This window comes from Scleropages formosus, chromosome 6 (genome assembly GCF_900964775.1).
Source record: "Scleropages formosus chromosome 6, fSclFor1.1, whole genome shotgun sequence".
NCBI lineage: Eukaryota > Metazoa > Chordata > Actinopteri > Osteoglossiformes > Osteoglossidae > Scleropages > Scleropages formosus.
In genome coordinates this window covers 15,295,339-15,317,086 of record NC_041811.1, presented here as the reverse complement: position 1 = coordinate 15,317,086, position 21,748 = coordinate 15,295,339, and the positions used below count along the sequence as shown (strand labels likewise).

Sequence of the window (21,748 nt, the reverse complement as noted above, 5' to 3'; positions counted from 1 at the left end):
GCAGAACCGCCTCTCAGTCCGTGTTTGTACCTTCAGTTCAGCCGTCTACTCTGAAGAAACGACATATATAGTTGTTTAAGCTGTATTTTATTTTGGTAGGATTACATCGGTTTTTACTTAAGATTTCAAAAAAGGTTTAGATTCCAATTACTTCACAGAAAAACATCTTTTAATTAACTTTCCAAGTTTATTGTTACAGTTTATAATTCAAGATTTTGCCATTTGCCTTATGCTTTACAAAATCAACTTCTTCCTCCCCATACTTTAATGAATCAATTTTAACAGATTTCCATACTTCATTCAAAATAAGGAATTCTTTCATACAGTGTTACGTCCCTCTATCTGCATAAGATGGAAAAGTGCATGTGATAAATTGTCTCTGAATCAGTTCATTTTGGTCCTTTCCGTACTTTGAGGGATAAGGCGGGTTTCACTCAGCTGACACCGGATAGGCTCTTTGCAAAAAAGAAAAAAAAAAAAACCTAACGGGGCGCCGGAAGTGCCGTAATGACGCAACGCGTCGTTTCCAAGGAGGCCGCGGCGCTATTATGGGATGGTAGAGGTGAAATGGCGCTCGGCGCGTGATTTTGAACAAACGCCTCCTCTCAGCACTGTGTTGAGGATGTAGCAGCAGACAGCCGGCCCGATCCGAGGAGCATGTTAGGAGAAGGCTGAGGTCACAAACACCGATCGCGAACAGACTCATTGGTTGGTGAGGAGGTACGCTAAGATCCTGCGCTTGTGCGGTGGAGTGTCGGACCTGCGACACGAACACTAGCAGCCAGAAGGTAGAGATAGCTTGCAGCTAAAAACAGACAGAGTGAAAGAAGAGCCAGGGAATGGCAGCTGGCGGCCGAGTCTCGGTGTGCTGCTGACCAGGCAGGGAGACACAAGACGAACAGAGCGCGTTACGGACAAAGCATAACTGAACACAGGAACCAGATCGCATATAATTGGAGAGTTGTTGTTGGCTAGCTAGCGCTGACAGTACTGTGAGAGGCTGCCTGTGTTGTGCATACGCCTTATGGTCTTAATCTTCATAGCCAATCAATGGCACAACTTGGGCCATGAAAAACAGCGTCACTGATAACGCTCATGAGGAGATTAAACCCCGTTTCCTCACGTTCACACTTGAGCCGCTGCCAGTTATTTCTCTGCCTTTATTAGGTTGGTGGTGCTGGAGTGAAACTATTTAATTTGTTGAAATAGATGAGCACAATAAACAATACTGCGTGCAGTCGTGGGGTTAAGGAAGTACTGAGTAACCAGTTTAATGTTAAAATATAACCAACTTGTCTACCAGGTAACTTGGTCAATGTTAAATGCGACATTTTTTTTGTTTTCCCTTCCTCATTACTTGTCAAATAACTGAATGAATCACATCCTGCGTTGTTCGTTTTTAGACAGTATTCCCTGTGCTGTTCAGTGTTCTGCTGTTTACGTTGTGAAAACTTGATAAAGCTGTTATTTTCCTTAACTAAAGTGACATTGTAAGTGGAGTGTCGTAAATTAGAGGTATTTTCAGTAGCTGAAGACTCTTGAGTCTTGGCGATGCTGCTGTCAGTACAGTTTTTGTTCTCGTGCTGGTGGAAGGCAGTCACTGGCACAATCTGGCCAAAGAGAGCGTTCTCGCGAACATTCTGTTTACATTTGCGTCATTTAATCCTCTCTGCTGTCATCTTTTCTCAGTTATACTTGTATTTAAAAATGTAGTCATCTTAATTACATGTACACTTTTTCTTTCGCTGATATGTCAGTTCCCAGTCTGACACCCACTCTGGTTTTTTTTTTTTTTTTTTGTTCTCATTTACCACGTCCTAAATACACAAACTAAGCGTCAAATATGTTTAAACATGTTTTGAGGCATCTTTTCGCAACCTCACAGACCCTATCACTGCTCGTGGGCGTTCAGGATTTTTATTTGTTTATTTATTAATTTCCCCCGTGTGATCCTCTGCGCTCCCGAGTGTCGCTGATGACGAGGTGAAAATGGCGGATCTTTCGAAATCCGACCCGCGGCCCGAAATAGCAGCGCGGCTACAAGCAAACTGAACGTCTCCGGCTGCGCTTGAGGAGCTGTCGTGGGCGACTCTGCTTGTCGCGGGGGCTGCAGGGTCGCTCATCTCCGGCGGAACGGGGCGGCCGGGGTGCGGTGGCAGTGGGAGCGGGCTCGTCGTCGGAAGTGGCAGCGCGAGCGGCGGTCCCGCCAGAACGCGGCAATGGTGCTAAGCTAACTAGTCTAGCGGCGTCTCGTCGAGGAGGGACAGCGAGTCTCAGTCTGTGGGATCCGAGGGCCCCATCGGTGGGTTTTCCTCACCCTTGCTTGTAACCCGTATTCTACCCACTGCGCTACAAACAACTAGTCTTGGTTATTATGTCAGGACTACAGTAAGTAGTTCTGGTGATGTTCCGATGCCGGGCTCCTTTTTGCCTCTCTCTCTCTCTCGGTTAGTTATGAGATGACTAAGTTTTGTTTGTGTTGTTTTTCACACCCGGACGGTATTGCGAGTGCTTAAATGTGTGTGAAATGTCCGTATAAACACTTGGGCATTTGAGCAATTTTATTTTTATTTGCCTAATCTCTATTAGCTGGTGTTAATGTGCTTCCGCGTTTGTGTGTTTATTTACAATATCCCTGAGGCCAGTTGAAAACTAAGCGACTTATATTAAACCTCCCAGTTTACTTGTCTTGTCTAGTGTTAACGTTGCTGTACACGCGTCAGTTTGCACCTGTACGTGCACTTCTTCTTGTTTGTGAGAAATTTAGTGCGCATCTCTTTATGTTCCTGCTGACCTGACTAAACTGTGTTGGCAATTTAGTAAACAATCCAGGCATTCTACAACGAGATTTAGTTTACTGCTGCCTGAAGGCTTGAGCACATCTGAGGTGACTTGAGAAAATGTTTGGTGACGTTCTGCTTCCCTGTTCAGTGTTTACTGTAGTTTTTGGGACCGTTTTGAAAAACAGGGCAAAATGGTTTTAAAGTGTTGGTTTCTGGCTGTATGTGATGGGGAAAAATAGCAAAAAAAAATTATTTTAATGTATTGCAGTAATATTTCTGTCTGATTCATTGTTACAAATTATACTTACAGATATAGCTTCAGTATAGTTTTATGGATGTTTTTTTTTCTTTTCACATTGGGCGGTTGTTCTTTTTTCATCTTACATCAGTTTTTCCTGGTTTACTATGTTTACATTGATTTGCCTCCTTTCAGCCAGTGGTACATCAGCTGAGAGGACAGTACTGTAAATATTACAGGAAAGAGAGCTAAATGTAAACTTAGTTTTCTTCACATATATATACTGTAAAATATTGTTCATTCAGATACGTCCGCTTATCATGTTTACATATAGGGATCCTGAAAAAGTTATGGGGCATCTGCTATTTTGTGTTATGGCCCTTTCATTTGTATTGTTCTTAGCATTTGTGCAAAAATACTGAATATACTATTATGGGAATTATTCACAATTATGGCAAGAGCTTGCTGTGTTCATGTATTGATTTGTGTCTGCAGTGGTCAAACTGAAGGATTCTGAAGATGGACGTGGTATCACCAGAGCTGAATAGCATCCTCCCAGATGAGATCATGGACACAGAGGCTATTGTGATAGAGGAGGAGCTCCCAGCAGATGCCACTGTGCCTTTAGCCCAGGTAGAGCTGCCGACACCAGTGCCCATGGAAACAGAGCTACCAGAGATTGTTAATCTGAGCTCGGCTGGAACCCCTATGCAGAGGACGCAGGCCCTGACCACATCCACCAGCACGGACTCCAGCCACTGCAGCATGGGCTCAGGTACCCAGCTGCTTTTGACTGCCTCAGTGGCACCCAGGCCAGCCACACCTGCTGTCTCCAAGTCCACCAGCCCAGGGGTCAGCGGAGGGCTGCAGCGGCTCACCACCCCCTTTGCCATTCAGGGTAACCACCAGATCATCCTCAACAAGGTGTCTGCCACAGCATCCTCTGACGAGAAGTCACCCAGCCCCCATGTGCTGAAACAGGAGGGACAAAAGCTAGTGGTCACGGGCCTGAGCAAGTCAGGGCAGCCTATTGTGCTGGCATTGCCACACACTAACCCAAAGCCTGGCTCAGCACAGGCCACAGGGGATGCTAAGGCCCAAACGCAGCAGTTCAAGGTGGTCACCATTGGGGGCCGGCCGGACCTTAAGCCTGTAGTGGGGGTACAGGCAGTAAGCACAGCCAGCCAGCTGTTGGGAACCACTCAGCAGTCGACCCTGCAGACTCAGCAGCTGAAGACTGTACAGGTCAGAAGTTCTTTCCTTCTCAGTTCTATCTGCAACAGTCACCCTATATGTCACAGTCCGAATGCTTTCTCCATGTTAAGTCCAGCATAAATATTTAATTGAAAACAGTATGGTTTGAGTGGAGTAAGTCAGAGATTGTAAGTGTTGAAAAGATTTGAATTATTGCTTGTAGGTTCATGAATTGAGTTGACAGAAAAAAACTGAAGCTGATCAAATATTCTGCGGACTTTTTAGTCTTTTGGCTTTTTATAGCTTGTCATTGAAATATGTATCTTCTGTCTTGCCCAGAAAGCTTTTTTTTTTTTAAAAAAAAAAATGTACTTCAGGTGTTCTGTCCATGAGAGTTACCAACTATTGGAATGCCACACAAAAAAAAAAACTGAAACCTGCCTTGATCTTGAGACTCTTCATTGAAAAGTGGTTATTTTTGAAAACAAGTGACCTTTGTGTGTAGATGTCATGGAATTTAATGCTTTGTTATTACAGATTGCTAAGAAAACGCAAGCATCTTCATCAGGACCAATGATAACCAAGTTTATCATCACAAAACCTCTGAATAGCAAAGGTGTGTCGGGTCAGACATCAGTGTCACCAGTTATTACAGGTAACAATTGGCACTGCTACATGTGCAGCAAGCACAGAGCTGTGTTGAATGGTTCCCCTCCCATGAATAACACAAATACTCTTGCCTTCAGGCTTTTTGTTGCAGGCTTACAACTTTATGGCCAACTAAGAAGTGCCAACCAGCTGAGTATCTTTGTTATCACTATGTTAAGAGCAAACTTGCCTGGAGTACTTCATGGTTTTACATTAATTAAGCAGAGCTGGATTAAACAGTTTGTGTGAAAAGGTAGACATCAATTAATGGCAACACAGAGCAATAAAAAAGGATTGACAGAAACAGTTTATCTTAACACTCAAGTAATCACCCAGTACCATGTACTTGTTCATTCTTTTAATTGCCAGCCTAGAAAGCTATCAGGAATAATAAATACTGGGAATTTTTTAAAAGATTCTTTTATTGGACATGCTAGCTAGGAGTCCATTTTGGTTTTCCTCAAAGGAGAGAAGAAACCTAAATTCTGCAGCATTTTGTGCCATGATAGAATAAATTTACATTTTGATGTTGTTGTAGCACAGAAAAAATGGGCATTGGGTATATTTCAGGTCACAGAAGTTTCGTTGCCAAAAGAACGTTCTTTAAATGCCACCATAACATAAACGCATTTACCTCCCAGTGTGTTCCCAAGCAATATAATAATATAGTAAAATAAAGATGTTGGCAAAAAAAAATAATTGCATGGAGTTTTACTTTAAGGAAATCTATCCTGTAGAAATTTAAACAATTATACTTTGTAATTTTTGCTTGCTGAAATCCTTATTGGTTGGTAGAGAACTTGTGTTGTGAACTGGAATTTTTGTTAATCAGAAATCCTAAACTATATTATTGTTCGCTATGCCGTGGTTATGTCACATCTGTCACAGACTCTTGTGGATATGTTTACTTAATATAAACTATGAGCTTATGAATTTAGCTCCCACAGATGATAGTTCTGCCTTGAAAAATGTACAAGTTGGTGCAACTGGTAGCGTAGTGGTTAGAGCTGTTGCTTGTGACCCAAATGTCAAAGGTTTGAATCCCATCTGCAGCTGTAATACCCTTGAGCAAGGTACTTGCCCTAAATTGCTCCAGTGAAGTTACCCAACTGTATGAATGAGTTAATAATAAGTAGCTTAATATTGTAAGTCACTTTGGAGAAAAATGTCAGCTAAATGAAAACATGCAAGTTTGTTTTGTATTAGTCATATCCATACAGATCCACTGTCACCACATCAGAAAGCCCAGGAGGGGTGGTTAGCCACTGATATTTGGCCCCCCCATGGTTTTGTTTCCCTCCGCTTTATAGTTTGGAGTTTTTTGTTTTCATCTCCTCAGCTGTCAGTTGGCTTATTTTATTGTTAATAAGTGGCTGTCCCTGTTCATCCGTGTCATTTTTGTCTCTGGTTTCACATCCTGAAATATTGTTCAGTGCTTTGTGTCACTCTTGAAAAGAAGACTGTATGAACTGAATTTTTACACACACCAAAAAGTAAATTTGTGGCTGTATATAAAATTTATTTTAATGTCAGAATTGCAATAACCACCACTGTCTTGAAGGTAAGACTCAGAATATGCCCAACCACCTCTTTCATTTTTGCACAGGAAGAGTAATTCCTCAGAACACGCCAGGAACTCCCCCACGGACCATTTCCATCTCAGAGACGTCTGCTGTGCAGACAGTCTCCAGCAGCAAGGTCCCCATCTCACCCCTCAAGTCCCCCAGTAAGGTAAGAGTGACTGCAGTGCAATGCCTCCTCCTTTCTTTGAGTCTCTTGTCTGGTCAGAAAGGCAGAGGCTCTGTGATGCACCGTGGTTGGAACAGTGCTTCAACAATGGCAAAGCCTAAGAATTATTTAATCTCAGTGATATCCGTTTTCCTTATTGGCATAGAATAGAACCTACACTTGCCCACAGAGCACCAATATAGATTAATTGATTGTATTTTAACATAATGCATCAGCTTTGAAAGCAGTGCTAGTTGGTAACTGTTGTCTCCCTCTGCAATGTGCAGCTCACCGTCGTCTCTGTGGCTTCTCAGTCTCCCAGCTCCCCTCAAAAGTCAGTAGCTCTGCCTATAAATGTGGCCCTTGGCCAGCAGATCCTGGCAGTCCAGCAGTCCACGGCCACATCACCAGCCAAAGGGGTCTCCAACAGCTCAACCCCTCAAGTGAGTGAATGCTGCTCATCATTGTGTCTACATCTCTTAGTTCAGAGATCCAACTGATATTTTCATAATTTATATGATCTCTTTTGTTTCTTTTCTCATTCAGACAATGAAGCCAGTGCAAACGGTAGCGGTTGGGGGAGTGGGAACACCACAGTTCAAGACCATCTTCCCCTTGACCACACCTCCCAACGTGCAACAGATCCAGGTGCCCGGTAGCAGGTTCCACTATGTGCGGCTGGTCACAGCCACGACAGGAAGTGGAGTAACCGCGACGGCGAGCACCAGTACCAACTCGCCGGCCATTCAGCCAGGTCAGAATCACTATACCTGCAGCCAAAAATGTCCATTAACCTGCTTTCCTTGGATATGCCTACTTTAAAAATTTCTTAACGATCTATAATGAAATCTTCCTCTCTAAGAGAAGTAACAAAATAAAACCTTTAGAATACTTTTTCTAATTTTATTCCATGTGTTGTGAGGATTTTACGATACGCTATCCTGATGACACAATTTGAAAAGCAGACATTTGCAAAGGTCTATCATTTTATAAATATGGAACAACCAATTAAAACACATACATACATACACTGGCTGAAATTTCCTGTCCTAAGCAGGGTTGCGGCCAAACCGGAGCCTAACCTGGCAATACAGGGCGGAAGGTTGGAGGGGGAGGGGATACACCCAGGATAGGATGCCAGTCGTCGCGAGGCACCCTCAATTAAAACAGTCCAATAGAAATTAAATCAACATGACCAGGCTTTTCTTTTGGAAATATACACTACATACTTGAAGATGTCCATAACTCTTTGAAAACTGCTACAGAAAATATATTGATATTGCCAGTATTATCTCATTTAGCTTTAAAGGCCTAATTGTGCAGCATTACATAAATAAAAGCTGACATTGTGGCACCGAAGCAGTACTCAACTTGCAAGCTGGCAGCCTTATTTTGTGAGTGCTGGGACCTGAAAGCTGATTATGGTTTTGAGATTTTGTGCACTGCTGTCCTGCTATGTTTGACTGCTTTGAAATGCCCCAGGTGCAACCATTTGCTGCCCTTGGCTGATTCCCACATCTATGTTTGCACATTATGTGTGCCATGCTCAGCCTTCTCAGATATTCTGCACAGCAAGATTGTTCACCAATGAAGAAATCTGCCTTTAGTTTCAATGCTTTAATTCTTGTTTCTGTGATACAGTGCTGTTTGAAAGTATGTGAACTCCTTGTGTCCCTTAGTTTTTACGTCAAAATTGTTATTTAATCAGAGGCAGTCTTTCTCATCTGACATAATAGTTGGTGTGATGATCAATTCCATATGTTGCTTTATAAGAAATCATGCGTGTAGTAAAAAATGGAAGTAGTGCAGGTGCAAATATGAACCCCGAGTTGCATTGGTTAAACCAAGTAGGTAAGTAGAATCAGGTCTGTAAATCATAATAATTTATTTTACGGTTTGATTTTATTTTAATATTTTATATGATAAAATGACCACTCCTATAGGATTCATGTACTTTCAAGCAATGCTGTACATAAAAAAAATTTTGCTTTCATACATCTTGGTTTTCCAAAAGTTACCTTTATCAGTGAAGAGTTGCCTTTTTCTTTTGCCCATGAATTTTAGTTTCTAGTTGCTCTTCATATTGAATAACAACCTGATGTATGTATATGGCATACAAGTACTGTATTGAAAGACTGTGAATTTTAACCCATGTCCAGTTATGAATACAAGGACACTATTACAGAGGATACATTGAATCAGAAATCTGCAGGTTTATATCCAAGTTGGTGTTCTTCTGAAATTAACTCGACAGGTTTCAGATTACTGCAGTTCTTCTGTCATTCAATTATCTGAAAGCATGTATTAAATTCCACTCACTGTATTAGTGTTGGGATACAGGATGCACTGACATGGACTACCTGTCCCCCCAGCAGCCAAACCAATGGTGGTGAACACGGCAGCAATGAGGATGTCTGTCCCCATTGTTCCAGCACAGTCCATGAAGCAGGTGAGTTGCCCCACTTGTAGATATGTTGTGCTGCATGATGAGCCATAAGTTTTCCATCATATCTTAAAGCAAAGGAGACCAAGATGTCCCACTCTCACTTATGAAGTTGAGGTTCAGGCTGACCTTTGCCCCTCCTTGTTGCATCTCCAAGGTGGTGCCTAAGCCCCTGACCTCCTCAGCTCCCCAGGTGGCAACCAGCAGCCAGACACAGCAGCGCCTCATCATGCCTGCCACACCATTACCTCAGATCCAGCCGAACCTGACCAACCTGCCCCCAGGCACTGTGCTGGCTCCAGCTCCTGGGGCAGGCAACGTAGGTTACGCTGTACTGCCAGCACAGTATGTTACACAGGTCAGTGTTCTTGGACATTGGGTGGTTGCTTGAGTGGTTTCAAGTTTGTCTTTCTGTATGTCTGTCCTCACAGTTGTAATGATGACCCTACCAATGTGACTCAGTGTTGATTAAGTTGGAACTGTGTTCTGGGTCTGTTTCTTTTGTTGAAAAGATACAGAGGTTAGACAGAACATCAGAAATGCTTAATAGTGTGCAGAAATCAGGTACACATATACCTCCTGTTATGAACATCCAACTTGGGAATTTTCAAAGATTCAAAAGTTGTCTTTAAATTTTATTTTTAATTGAGTTTTATTCACCAGTGTATTTTCTAAAATTTCTCTGCTGTAGAGTGAAGAATGGCCTGCACTTCTGCTTTCAGCTATTATGACAGCTAAACATCCTTGGATAGAATAGGAACTCAAGCTGTGAGGGAGGAGGGAATGGGGAGCATGCAGTTTCTCCAACCAATTTGTCAGCATTTTATTTTTATAATTGCTATATCCAGAATCTATGCAGTGAGTCTTCGTCCTGGCCAACTTAAATTCTGACCATGTGTGTCATAGTGAATTAAAGGTGAAACACTTCTTAATATATGTTTACCAAGCGCACTGCAGCTTACTTTACTTTCTCTACCCTACTGTGGTGCCTGATGGTGGAACATGGCCATTGTCTCTTCTGTGTAACACAAAACACAGCATTGAATATGAGGTTGTGGAAATTAGTGGGGTTTTTTCCCCAGTTATTTTAAAGTACTTTCATTTTTCTTAACATGAAGCGACATTAGTAAAATCAACTGGTGGTCAGTATTCTCTCATTCCAAATGTTTCCAGTAGTGTATAGAGGGACATCAATACTGTATTGGATGAGCTGTTGGAAGTCTGACAATGAATTTTTAATTTGAACTTTTATCTGACATTTTTAAGAGAATCTAACCATAAATTGAGTGAAGCTTAACTTTTATTGATTTTGATGCAGTGGATCAACTTCTGAACAATTCCAAGTTTATTAATAGACTTCCAATCGCAGTTGTGTTTGTATGTTGAAGCACAAGTGTAGGTTTGAAGAGTACAGACACAATTTGCTTTTTGAATAGGGGCAGTGGTTTGGATCCGAAGGTTGCCGGTTTGAATCTCACATACTGCTGTAGTACCCTTGAATAAAGTACCTACCCTAAATTTCTCCAGTAAAGCTGCCCAACTGTGTAAATAATTGTAAGTAGCTTAAATTGGAGAAAAGCATCAGCTAAATAAATGTAGCATAGAGTTTGTCCTTGGAATGCTTTCATACTAGTCCTCAGTTGTCTTGTGACAGCATTGGCCCATTCTTTATGAAGAAGGCCTTCTAGTTGAAAACACCTCAAAATTATCATTTTGTCTGACTGGGAAGGTCGTGGCTTAATGTATTCATGAAAATTCCGTTGTATTTAGCAGTCTGTATGCAGGTGTTGTTCTCTTTGAATATGGGAGCAGTTTGAAGGATCACCTAGAACAGTTTTATTTTTCTTGGCTGTGTTAATGGGTGAATGGAAAAAATCGAAGTAAAGATTTTAGAAAGATAACTGCCCATATTATTATAAATCCAAACTGTTTTTAACAGCTGGCAATTACTAACTAGTACTAACATTGTAAGTCACCTTGGTGAATAAGGTATGGGCTGGTAACACTTCCTAGAGTTTACTGGAAGTCGCTTTGAAGAAAAGCATCTGCTAAATTAATAAATGTGTGTAAATGTAAAATGAGATCTTGAATGCATCCAGTATCTGTCTAGATATAGACCTGTGAAGATGTAGGAAAGAGTAACAGATAACTTACCAGACTATATAACTTTTTGTCAAGCACTAAAGTTGCATGCTCACAATTCTAGAATATTTTTCTGCATCATTCTTGGATATGGTAGATATATGCACAGATGTTTCATTTACATTTATTCAGTCAACAGAAGCATTTCTCCAAAGCAACATACATCTCTGAGAACAATACAAAAAGAACCATATTACACCTACAGAAGGAGAGATTTGGACTCAGACATGTGATTGTGTTCAGTTGATTTACTAAATACCAACAAGTTCTGTTTCAATAATATTTGCTATTGGGGTTTTGTTGCTTTTAGCAACTTTCATGTTGTCTCTCTCTTGCTGCTGGTGACCTTTGACATATGACCACTTTTTTTAAATGTTCCAAATGTGCTATGATTTTTCATACTCTTAGCTTCTTGTTGATTTAGATTTTGCAGATTAAATTCCTGATTCAGACATCTTTATGTTTCATGTTAATTATTCACCTTGGTTAAAGTTCTGTCACATATATGTTGTATGAGGTCATCCTCTTTGTCAAACAAAACAATTTCAGGAACACATTTGACAAACTCTTCCCTCTGCCTGTGTGTATGATGCTGTGACAGTGTTGTTGAGGGTCCATTTACAGTTTACTTGAAGTGTGTTGCTAATTCTGGGATAGTGCACTGACAGCTTTTGTGTCCTCAGCTCCCACAATCCACGTTTGTGACCCTGGCCAGCAGCAGCAGCAGTTTCTCCACTCCAACCGGCATTCAGACTCAAGCCAGGCTCTCTCTTAACGGGTAAGTGGGTCAAGGCGTAAAGAAACTCTGAGCTGCCTCAGGTAAATGACACGGTGCCTTAGACTGTTCACTATAAATGCACTTCCCTCAATCATAAAATTCTTTTTCTTGAAATTAAGTTTTTTTTTTTTTTCCCCCCCCCCTTCTCTTCTCAATAGTTTATCAACATCCGATTCATCTTCAAGACCACGAAAACCCTGCAACTGCACAAAGTCACAGTGTCTGAAACTGTAAGTAAAGATATTTACATGGAGAAGTCCTGAAAAGGTTTTTATGAAAAAGTTTGCCTAAGTTTGATTATAAACAAAATAAGTTAATTTCTGTAATCAGAACCTAGCAAGTTAGAGTTGCTTTACCAGATCAGTTTTTGTGTAAAACTAAACTTTAGAATTTTCCTCCAACAGTGAATGTTTTTGAAAATCTAACCAAACATCTGCCCCGAACAATAACCTTGGTACCAGTAAAATAACATTCATATAGCCATTCAATGCTTTTTTTTTTTATCAGTGTTGTCTCAAAATCTGGAATTCCTTGTTTAATAGGTACTGTGACTGCTTTGCCAATGGAGAATTCTGCAATAATTGCAACTGCACTAATTGCTTCAACAATCTTGAGCATGAGACAGAGCGCCTGAAAGCCATCAAGGTAACCACATCCCTCAGAAAATCTGAGAGCCCCAAAATAGGCCATACATTATCCTTTCCTGTACTATAATGCCACTAAAAAATTTGGCTGTGTAATATGAATGTTCTTCAGCATATTTCTGGATGAAAAACTTTGCTTCTGTTAGGAAGGCATGCCTTTGTTTATATAAACTATATGTCAGGTCTGCTTTTAAGTTTTCTGGTAGTTTATGGAGCTGAAGTGTGATCTGGGAACAAATGTGGGTTGTGTGCCAACAGGCATGCCTGGACCGGAACCCAGAGGCCTTCAAGCCCAAGATTGGCAAGGGGAAAGAAGGCGAGTCAGACCGCAGGCATAGCAAGGGCTGCAACTGCAAACGTTCGGGTTGCCTGAAGAACTACTGCGAATGTTATGAGGTGAAAGCATTTTTCTTAACCACCTATTTCTGTTGTGGCTGTTGGATGCAGGCAAGGGACTGTTGGTCTATGATCAGCTACCATATACTGAGTATTAACTTTTTCAGTGGAGACTATTAGTCTTGACCTCCAAACATCTAAATATTCAAGAGAGGCTTTTTTTTTTGGCAGTGCTGGATGACTTGTGGTTTGAGGCCATGACTGGTCACGGTTTCCAGTGGTAATGCCGAGTTTTGGCTATGTCTGCAGGCCAAGATCATGTGCTCATCGATCTGTAAATGTGTGGGCTGTAAGAACTTCGAGGAGAGCCCAGAAAGGAAGACTCTTATGCACTTGGCAGATGCTGCAGAGGTCCGGGTCCAGCAGCAGACTGCTGCCAAGACCAAGCTGTCTTCACAGATATCGGACTTGTTGACCAGAACCATGCCAGCTATTACTAGTGGCGGGGGGAAGTGAGTTCCATATTGTGTATTACTTTTACGTTTTTTCATTTTGCTGACGCTTTTCTCCAAAGGGACTTACAATGTTAAGCTACTTACAATTATTTACCCATTTATGCAGTTGGGTAATTTTGCTGGAGCAATTACCCAACTGTATAAATGGGTTAATATGTAAGGTAAGTACCTTGCTCAGGGGTACTACAGCAGGAGGTGGGATTCGAACCTGTGACCTTTGGGTAGAAAGGCAGCAGCTCTAATCACTGTGCTATCAGCTGCACTATTATTAACTCTGACAACTTTTAATAAAGGCTGATAATGTTTGTGAACGCTGGTGTTTTATTATGGCTTTGGGAAACAGTCATGTTGCTTTTCTCCTCTTTCTCAGTGTTCTCTTATTTATTGCTGTTGTGTGAACACATTTTAACTCGCATTTTCGGTCTAGTACCAAATGATTTGGTTTGAACTTCCCCCCCCCCCCCCCCTATAGGCTACCCTACACTTTCGTCACTAAGGAAGTGGCCGAGGCGACGTGTGACTGCTTGATGGAGCAGGCAGAGCAGGCTGAACTGACCGACCAGCCCCATGCGGTTGCAGAGAGGATGATCTTGGAGGAGTTTGGCCGCTGCCTGATGAGAATCATTAGCTCTGCAGGCCAAGCCAAGGCTGACTGCTCCATCAACTGCTAGGTCGGAGGGCCCACTGCTGCTGGAGCAGTGGCTGGTAATTGCCGAGGACAGGTTGAGACGGCATTCCTCCCTCAAATAGCCTCACTGCCCTGTTCGTCTGGCCAGTTTCTGACCCCAGAACTGTGGAGGCTACCCTTGGGCCTGGTGAGGATGAGGCCCAACTGGAACTCTGGCTCCAGTAAAATGCTGACCTCAGTCTCACCCCTTCACCTCTTCAGACAGAAGCCAGAGAAGTAGACAGCCTTGGTTGGGGTGGAATGTGGTGTCAGAGCTCCCCTCCCCTGCTGCACTCCACTAACTGCTGTGCCTAATCCAATTCCCTGGGCAGCAAAACTCGGGAAGGATGGTCTCACCAAAGGAAAAAGCGTTGAGTAAGAGGGAATGAAGACTGGTGGAGTTTCAGTGTACCCGTGTGACCAGGATTTGTTTGCTTTTGGGATTTTGTTTTAGAGGCTATGTACAGTTTTGAAGTAAATATTTTTATGGATTTTCTTTCTTTGTGGATATGCCCCACCATTCATGTCATTCTTTTTTTTTTTTTTTTCCCCCCCCGTTTCTGCTTCTCATTTGCCTTGCAGGTGTGTTATCATTACTTGTGACCTCCACAGCAAGAGGAAGTAGGCAAGGTGATCTCTCCATATCTCTGAAAGTTCACTTTATTATAATCATGTTTTTAGTATACAGTAAGTAGGCCTTACTGTGGGTTGTATGAATGCATAATATATACTACATCTTAAAGATCCTTAGTTTCAGCTGGTGTTTAATGAATAGGCAGAGACTCCTGGGAGAGAGCCATCTTACTAATACCATTGAAAGAGATCATAAACACCTCAGTTGAAGAAAGGACTTTCCCACAAATTTCGTTCAGTGTGTCCCCAAATTAGTATTGTTTACTTGTGGATGGCCAAACAAAGTGCATACATTGCATTTGGTAGCAGTTATATTGTACACAGACTGAAGGTTATAAATTAATATTCACTTAACTGAAGGCTTAAATGGCATTTGTGTCTGTATTAGTGGTAATATTCAAAGCCTGCTTTTATGGCACTAATCAATTGCAAAATCACACTGCTGTTGGCACCAGTTTGATTTCTGCAATAAAATTGTGCCTGTGAGTTTAATGTAACTCATAAACTATGCTTTTAAAGCAACAATCTATTCAGTTTAATTTTTCTAAAGAAATCTTTAAAGGTATAACAGACATGGCAGTGTTTTCCTCTTGACCCATTCAATATACACAAGTATATTTGATAATTATTTGACTGAAAAGGTTTTCAGCCTGTGAAGGGTCAAGTTTTCTTCTATAGTGGAAATCACATACCTTTATAGACGTTTATTGTCTAATACAGCCATTCGGTCGACACGAGGACTAACACATGTAGTATGTTAAAATAACTAATGGGTTTTTCAATCAACATTAAGACTCTGCTTTGTCAAATATCTTGAATGCTATATGGGTTATTTAAAACTGAGGATTACGTTGTGCTTCAGTGAGGTGCAGTCCATCCTTATTAATCTATGCCACCTATGTACACGTCACGTGTCACGTTTTGTCCTTGATTAAAGAACTGGCTTAACTTCTAGCAAACTTGATTTATTACCTCCAAGGGACCGTCACAAATCAAATAATTAAGACTGGACTCGTAGAGTCAATACTGTTTCTTAATATGATTGGCAGTCCAGTTTGTTTTGCAAGTGCCAGTATTTATAGCCATCCCCATGAATCTCCTCTCATTTTTTTCCCCCAAAATAGACTTTTATATCTGAAATGCCCCATTCAACTTCAAACAACAATGTTTTGTACCTTAACATCACCTTGAAAGGGCTGTATTAAACTGAGATAACTTGCATTACAGTGCGGATGTTTTACTTTTGAAGAGTGCCTTCTCTAAGTGAACTGGTGAATCTGGGTATATAAAGTACAAATGGAGAATTAAGATGGACATAAATGTACAATTTTAAGAACAGCTTTTGTAATTTATATCCCCTGCCATTTAATTCCTGCACAGTTTAATTTTATAATTAGGTCTTGTATCTTGAAAACATCTTTTGTTGGTGATACCAATTGCTGGGATGGTGTGTGTATGTGCTTTGAACTGTCTAACAAAATAATCACTACCAGAATGTGGTTGTTGATGGTAGCATAACTATATTCCCAAGATACACATGCCTTAAGTTTCTCTTTTGCTCAGGGCATCAAGGAGTAAACCCTTCCTGCTTCTTTCATTTACAGTACCTGTATTTAATTTTTGCTGAGAATTTTGCCATGATGGATAAATGTATGGTGATTGGGGAAAGGGGGGGGGGAAACACTTCCGAAGTGGTGAATTTTAAATTGTCAGATTGTACTTTCTGTAGGCTACCTTTAATTATGCTAGTGTTATGGTGCCATATGAAAATGTGGCAATCCCTTGACATAAGAATATTGTATTGCTCTTTTTGCCTGGGTGTTTCATTGCTGTCTCCACTCCCCCCTTCACTTACGCAAATGATGCAGCCAGCGATGACTTTTAACGTTTTATCAAGAAATTTCTAAAGTAACTTGACCATATCATTTCACATTTGGGTTAATATTAACTGTTTTAATAACGGATATCTGTTGAAATATAATTTGCGACTATAATGTTGCTCTGTGGAAGAAGTCAGTTCTGTTTCATCTGGGGTGCAGGATATATTGTTCGGAGTAAGTTTTGTTTGTCCCCTCATAGAAATGTTTTTTGTCCCCCAGCACTACTCTGAGTAGTATATAAGAGACTGCATTAACTGCACAGTCATACATCCAAATTCTTTCAGTAGGTAGCTTCCAAAGGGCTGGCAGTACACACAAGCACAAACCCAAAACCATGTTTTTTTTTTTTTTTTTTTTTTTTTTTGGAAAAATTTAAAAAAAAGAAAAAAAAACCTATTATACACTGTGTAGCATTGGTTAGAGTGCTTTATTATATTTTTTGCCAGAAGAAGGGAACAAACCATATTAGAAGTATTGAGGTTGTTTTCTGTTTGGATGCTGATTAATACTTTTCTGTGGTTACTTATACTAGAACAGATAGTTCAGGAGAACCCTGCCTAATTTCAGGTGACTGTCAAACACGTGATATTGTGTATAAAAATGTAATTTAGTGAAAACATTAGTCTTTATACTTTATCAAGGATTGCAATACTTCACAACATGAATCTGTACTAATATGTAAATGTTTTCCTTTTCTGCACCTCTGCGATGTGTATTGACGATTCTTGTGTAAGAAGTCTGTAGTGTGGATTTGTGGATTGTATGTGTTGGTGTGACCTTTGCTCGCATTGTTGAAAGTGAGATCAGCTCTTATATTTCCTTTTTCATTTACCATTCTTTCGGTGTAATTGTAAACCTTTGTTCTGTCTAGAGAATTATTTAATTTATCAAGCTCATGTTTATCTCTATGGCAATATAACACCTAGTATCACTCAGAATTAAAATACTTTTTAATTATTTGCAAACCTAAAGATTTATATTCAGTAAAACGTGCATAAAATGTTCTGTGACAATGTATAGTACACAAGCTATGAGGCAAATAAAAATTTATACAGTTCTGTAAAAGCTTTTTTAAAACACCCATTAAATTTTAGAGAACTTTAAATGGATTGAGATTGGTATATTGGTGATATAAATAGTGATGGATTAGGGCCGAAATCAGTTTTGAGTTAGGGTGTGGTAATTTTACAGGGGCCCTAATTTTGAAGGGTGTCTGTAATGCAGTGGTTGTGTACATGTAATTAACTTAAAAAATAGCCTATTAGTGCATGTTCACTTGTTATCTTAGGCCACTTCACAAATAAATGTTTTCATTTTGTCTCTTGCTTTGCAATAATCCTCCCTGAAAACGGCCCTGGTGTTCTCTCCATTTTTCCCAGCACTAGGGACATTGGTGCATTGGCACATACCTTACTTAAAATCACTAATCCCTGATGTCTACATTATATGTGTATAGAATAATATAAGAAAACGTACAAAGGGGTATTTTGGCAGCGGTTTAGTGCGTCTTATTTTCTTGTTCAACATGTTGAAACATACTCCAGTTAAGATGGAAACTAAAGGGTGATTGGCGAGAGTCGCTGAACTGGCACGGTATGTCACATGATTCCACTCCCCGCAAAGTGTGATGGGTTTTGTAGTTAGAGGGGATGTGTTGGACTACGAGGTGTTCGTTGGTTTCTACAGATGGCCGAAGCCTGGCGACCGCGTGGAGGCAGTCCTCACTTTACCCATAATGCTTTGCCGTTTGTTATAAAAAAGGAAAGCGCGGGACAGGATATTCTTTCTGACGTGGTGCTATGGCAGTAGGTGGTAGGAACTAAGTTCAGTTTATTTAAATAAATACGTGAATAAAGAAATGCTGATTTTTTTTTTTTTTTTTGCCGAGACCCGAGAAAATGGAAACGCCTTCTTATTCTGGCGTTTGATAAAATGGGGTTGAGTTCTTAAAACACAAGTAAGTGTGTCTGATCCCTAGACTAGTAGTAGCTGGCTGGCTATCATGCCACGCCGCGGCGTGTGAATTTTGTCGTTGTAGCAATAGACCCGTTTTAACAAATTCGTCCGATGATTTAAACTTTCTGCTGTTCACATCATGAACTGCTGTGATTATATACACCTATTCATATGAGGACTCTTGCTGTACATGATTCCTAGCATACTGCATAATAATAGAGCATTAGTCTAGATCATTAGTCTATTCTAGCGAGTATGATTGAACGACATGTCATGTGAAACTTCTGGATCTCTAAGTAAGGAATGTAATCCTGTTTCCCAGGTGTTCTGTTTGACTGGAGCTGAACCATGAGCAAAGGTAGGGTTTCATGCATGATGTCATGATGTAGACAGGTGAAGCTGTGGTGTCACCAGCAGTGCAGACACTCTGTCCCTGTGATTACACCGTATCACTACCCATCTGACCTGGTTCTGCTGGGAAGGATTATGTCACACAGTATGAGGGTACAGAGTCTGCTGGTCACGACTTCTAATGCTGCTGCCTAACGGCACGTGCCGTGGATGGTGCAATTGCACGTAGGTTCGATCTCTGGTCGGTCAGTGTGGAGTTTGCTGGAGTTTCCTCCTACGGTTAAGATGTATTTCAGGTGAACTAGTGACTCTGAATTGCCCATGGTGTGTGTGTGCATGTCCACTGTACAGATGAGTGAATGATGGTAGAGAGTGTGGTATACCTTATCATGGGTCATATTGAATACAAGAGTCTAGCAAATGAATAAATATCTGTCATTCATTGCACTTACAATGCCAACATGTGTATTAAATGTTCAGTTCTTTGAGAATTTTTTTGAATGTGCCTGTAATATTAATACTTTCTCTGATACTAAGTACTGCCTTTTTTTTTTTTCTTCTTCTTCTTTCTTTCTTTAAAGGTTTGTGCAACAGATGCGTATGGGAACCGAAGTGGATGCTGTAGCATGTTCCTCTGAGCCAGCTGAATTCACCTTAGGTTTCTGTATTTAGAGTAATTTCACAAGCAGTTTTGTAAGCCGGAGGCGAGTTGTGTTCTTGTAAATAAAGTACAGTATTAAATGATGCAGTATGTTAAATGTTTATATATTGTGTGTGTTGGAATTGTGACTGACTTGAATGTACCATTGTTACCAAAACATTTTCTCCTTTTCTAAAGAGATGTATGGAGCAACAAGCACCCAGAGTGTACACTCATGCTAGGGATTCAAAGAAATGTTTGAAATCGTGCCTCCTGAATATAGGCCTAACCTGTAACTCCATGGGCAGGGGTCAGATTAAGCACTGCAAGGTCACATGGCTGTCTTTAGTAGATTTTTTTTTTAAAAAATGTTGTCTACAGATAAGCATTTCCTACTACCACCAATGAGCCTCCTGCACCTTTGTACTGGCATTTTCCTCACTGTTCCTGTCCAAACCGCTGCAGTTTCCCCACGTTTGAAGGGTGCCTTCTCCCAACTACTGTTTTAAAATCTCATAAATTTTCTATGGGATTTCCATTTGGACTCATTGTTGGAAACTTTACCAACATATTTGATTAAGACTATAAAAATCCGAGTTCATTTTTGTGCCAGTATCAGTGATGTCAGGGCAAAGACTTGTTCTTTGAGAAACTGACAGTGTTCCCTAAATCTGTCGTGGCACGGTGGCACAGGGAGTAGTGCTGCTGTCTCACGTAGGTTCGATCTCTGCTCAGTCTGTGTGGAGTTTGCATGTTCTACCTGTGTCTGCATGGGTTTTCTCCCACAGTCCAAAGGCATGCTCTTCAGGTTCCCTCATAGTGTGTGAGTGTCACAGAGTGAGTGTGTTTCACTGATGCATGGATGAGTAACCCCTTGTAAATAGTGTATCTAGCAATGTAGTCACCTTGGTGAATAAGGTGTGTGGGCTGATAACTTACAACAGATACTATGTAGTGTTTTTTTTGGACAAAAGTGTCTGCTAAGTGAATAAATGTAAATGTTTCATATTTATTAATTGTGCTATTCTATTTCTGGCCAATATACTGTATACCAAAGACATTTGACCAGCAGGTGTCACGGTGGTGCAGCAGATAGTGCTACTGCCTCACGGCTGTTTGGGCGTAGGTTGGAATCTAGCTCAATTTGTGCGTTTTCTCTGGGTGTTTTGGTTTTCTACCACCATCCAAAGACATGCAGTTCATGTGAATTGGACTCAAACTGCCCAGTGTGTGTTTGTGGGTGGCTGCCCTGCGATGGACTGATGCCCTGGCCAGAGTGACCCTCCTCGTGTCCAGTGATGCTGCAACCCTGACAAGGACAAGTGGATAATAAAACTAAGTGTGAAATCTAAGCAGTGTGTTTTATGAACCCTGCAAAAAATATTTAAAAAAATATCAGGATAGTATTTTCAGTCAGAAAAATTCTAAGACTTTCATGTGACACTGCTGTGCCATGTGCACCAATGGATAGCACCCACAGAAACTGCATGGCAATCAGTCTTAGAATTTATTGACTGTTTTTATTGACTGTTTTTGGTCTCCCAAAATCTGACAAGTTGGTACTCCAGTATTTAAATCTATCAAAGGGCCCTCAAAATCTTTACAGTTTTACTAAGGGCTGGTATGTCCCTGAAAATTATAGGAGAAAAATAATCTCTGAATAGCATAGGGAGCCTTGGTCATAAAGTTAATACTGATTTTTGATTAGTTTATGTAACTGATGCCTCTCTGTATCAGGTGGTTTAAACTAAGTTTGTTAATTCTTGCAAGATCACAGCAGAACAATGAGGTGATGAGAGTCCAGCACACACAGGGTAAGTGGCACTTTGTGTTACTTCATCACTTTGGGGATGGGAGACATCATGTGCCCTGCAGCCACCGTTCACGGAATTGTCATGATGAGTCCGGAGATGTGCGTGGCTTGGAAAAAAAGCGTCTGCTAAATGAACAAATGGAAATGCAAATGAGAAGCAGCCCACATGCCCAGACAGCTGATTCCTTCTTACTGGAATGCATTACCACTCCTCACACAAAGCTCTTCCATTAGTTTCCATTCTTACCGCGCTGACCTCTGACCCGCCCTCAACGGCATCGCGAGCCTCGTCCGCCCCCTCAGCCACCATCGCCGCGTTTCGGACTTCGCTACGTCACGAGCGGCGCTCTAAGCCGGAA

At 41.0% G+C, this 21,748-nt stretch overlaps 1 protein-coding gene and 2 long non-coding RNA genes across 6 annotated transcripts; 2 read left to right on the top strand and 1 right to left on the bottom strand.

Annotated features, from left to right (window-relative positions):
- The first annotated feature begins 5 nt into the window (after nucleotides 1-5).
- On the top strand, nucleotides 6-16,982 carry lin54 (lin-54 DREAM MuvB core complex component). Of its 4 annotated transcripts, none has more exons than XM_029252747.1 (14): nucleotides 6-16; nucleotides 3,517-4,266; nucleotides 4,753-4,870; nucleotides 6,470-6,594; nucleotides 6,879-7,034; nucleotides 7,138-7,345; nucleotides 8,964-9,040; nucleotides 9,192-9,392; nucleotides 11,860-11,954; nucleotides 12,113-12,184; nucleotides 12,497-12,599; nucleotides 12,857-12,994; nucleotides 13,244-13,446; nucleotides 13,922-16,982. In XM_029252747.1, exons 2-14 carry the CDS (start codon nucleotides 3,541-3,543, stop codon nucleotides 14,118-14,120), a joined length of 2,421 nt encoding a protein of 806 aa, XP_029108580.1. In that variant the 5' UTR covers nucleotides 6-16; nucleotides 3,517-3,540; the 3' UTR covers nucleotides 14,121-16,982. The 4 variants fall into 4 exon arrangements, with proteins under 4 accessions (XP_029108580.1, XP_018600420.1, XP_018600418.1 ...); XM_018744904.2 differs by lacking the exon at nucleotides 6-16 and adding an exon at nucleotides 545-720 and having other exon boundaries at nucleotides 8,967-9,040; XM_018744902.2 differs by lacking the exon at nucleotides 6-16 and adding an exon at nucleotides 545-720.
- A 17-nt stretch (nucleotides 16,983-16,999) lies between these two features.
- LOC114910683 (uncharacterized) lies at nucleotides 17,000-20,300 on the top strand. The gene is made up of 3 exons (XR_003797749.1): nucleotides 17,000-18,586; nucleotides 18,908-18,943; nucleotides 19,518-20,300. It is a non-coding gene; the product is annotated as an uncharacterized LOC114910683 (long non-coding RNA).
- Nucleotides 20,301-21,070: 770 nt separating this feature from the next.
- On the bottom strand, nucleotides 21,071-21,729 carry LOC114910682 (uncharacterized). The gene is made up of 2 exons (XR_003797746.1): nucleotides 21,637-21,729; nucleotides 21,071-21,515 (listed from the first exon to the last, which is right to left on the bottom strand). It is a non-coding gene; the product is annotated as an uncharacterized LOC114910682 (long non-coding RNA).
- Between the last annotated feature and the right edge of the window lie 19 nt (nucleotides 21,730-21,748).

Bases quoted from the DNA above. Each gene is read 5' to 3' on its own strand.
- lin54 (XM_029252747.1), top strand. From the start codon at position 3,541: ATGGACGTGGTATCACCAGAGCTGAATAGCATCCTCCCAGATGAGATC. The intron at 6,595-6,878 runs GTAAGAGTGACT...TGCAATGTGCAG, and splicing joins CCCTCAAGTCCCCCAGTAAG to CTCACCGTCGTCTCTGTGGC. The intron at 13,447-13,921 runs GTGAGTTCCATA...CCCCCCCTATAG, and splicing joins ATTACTAGTGGCGGGGGGAA to GCTACCCTACACTTTCGTCA.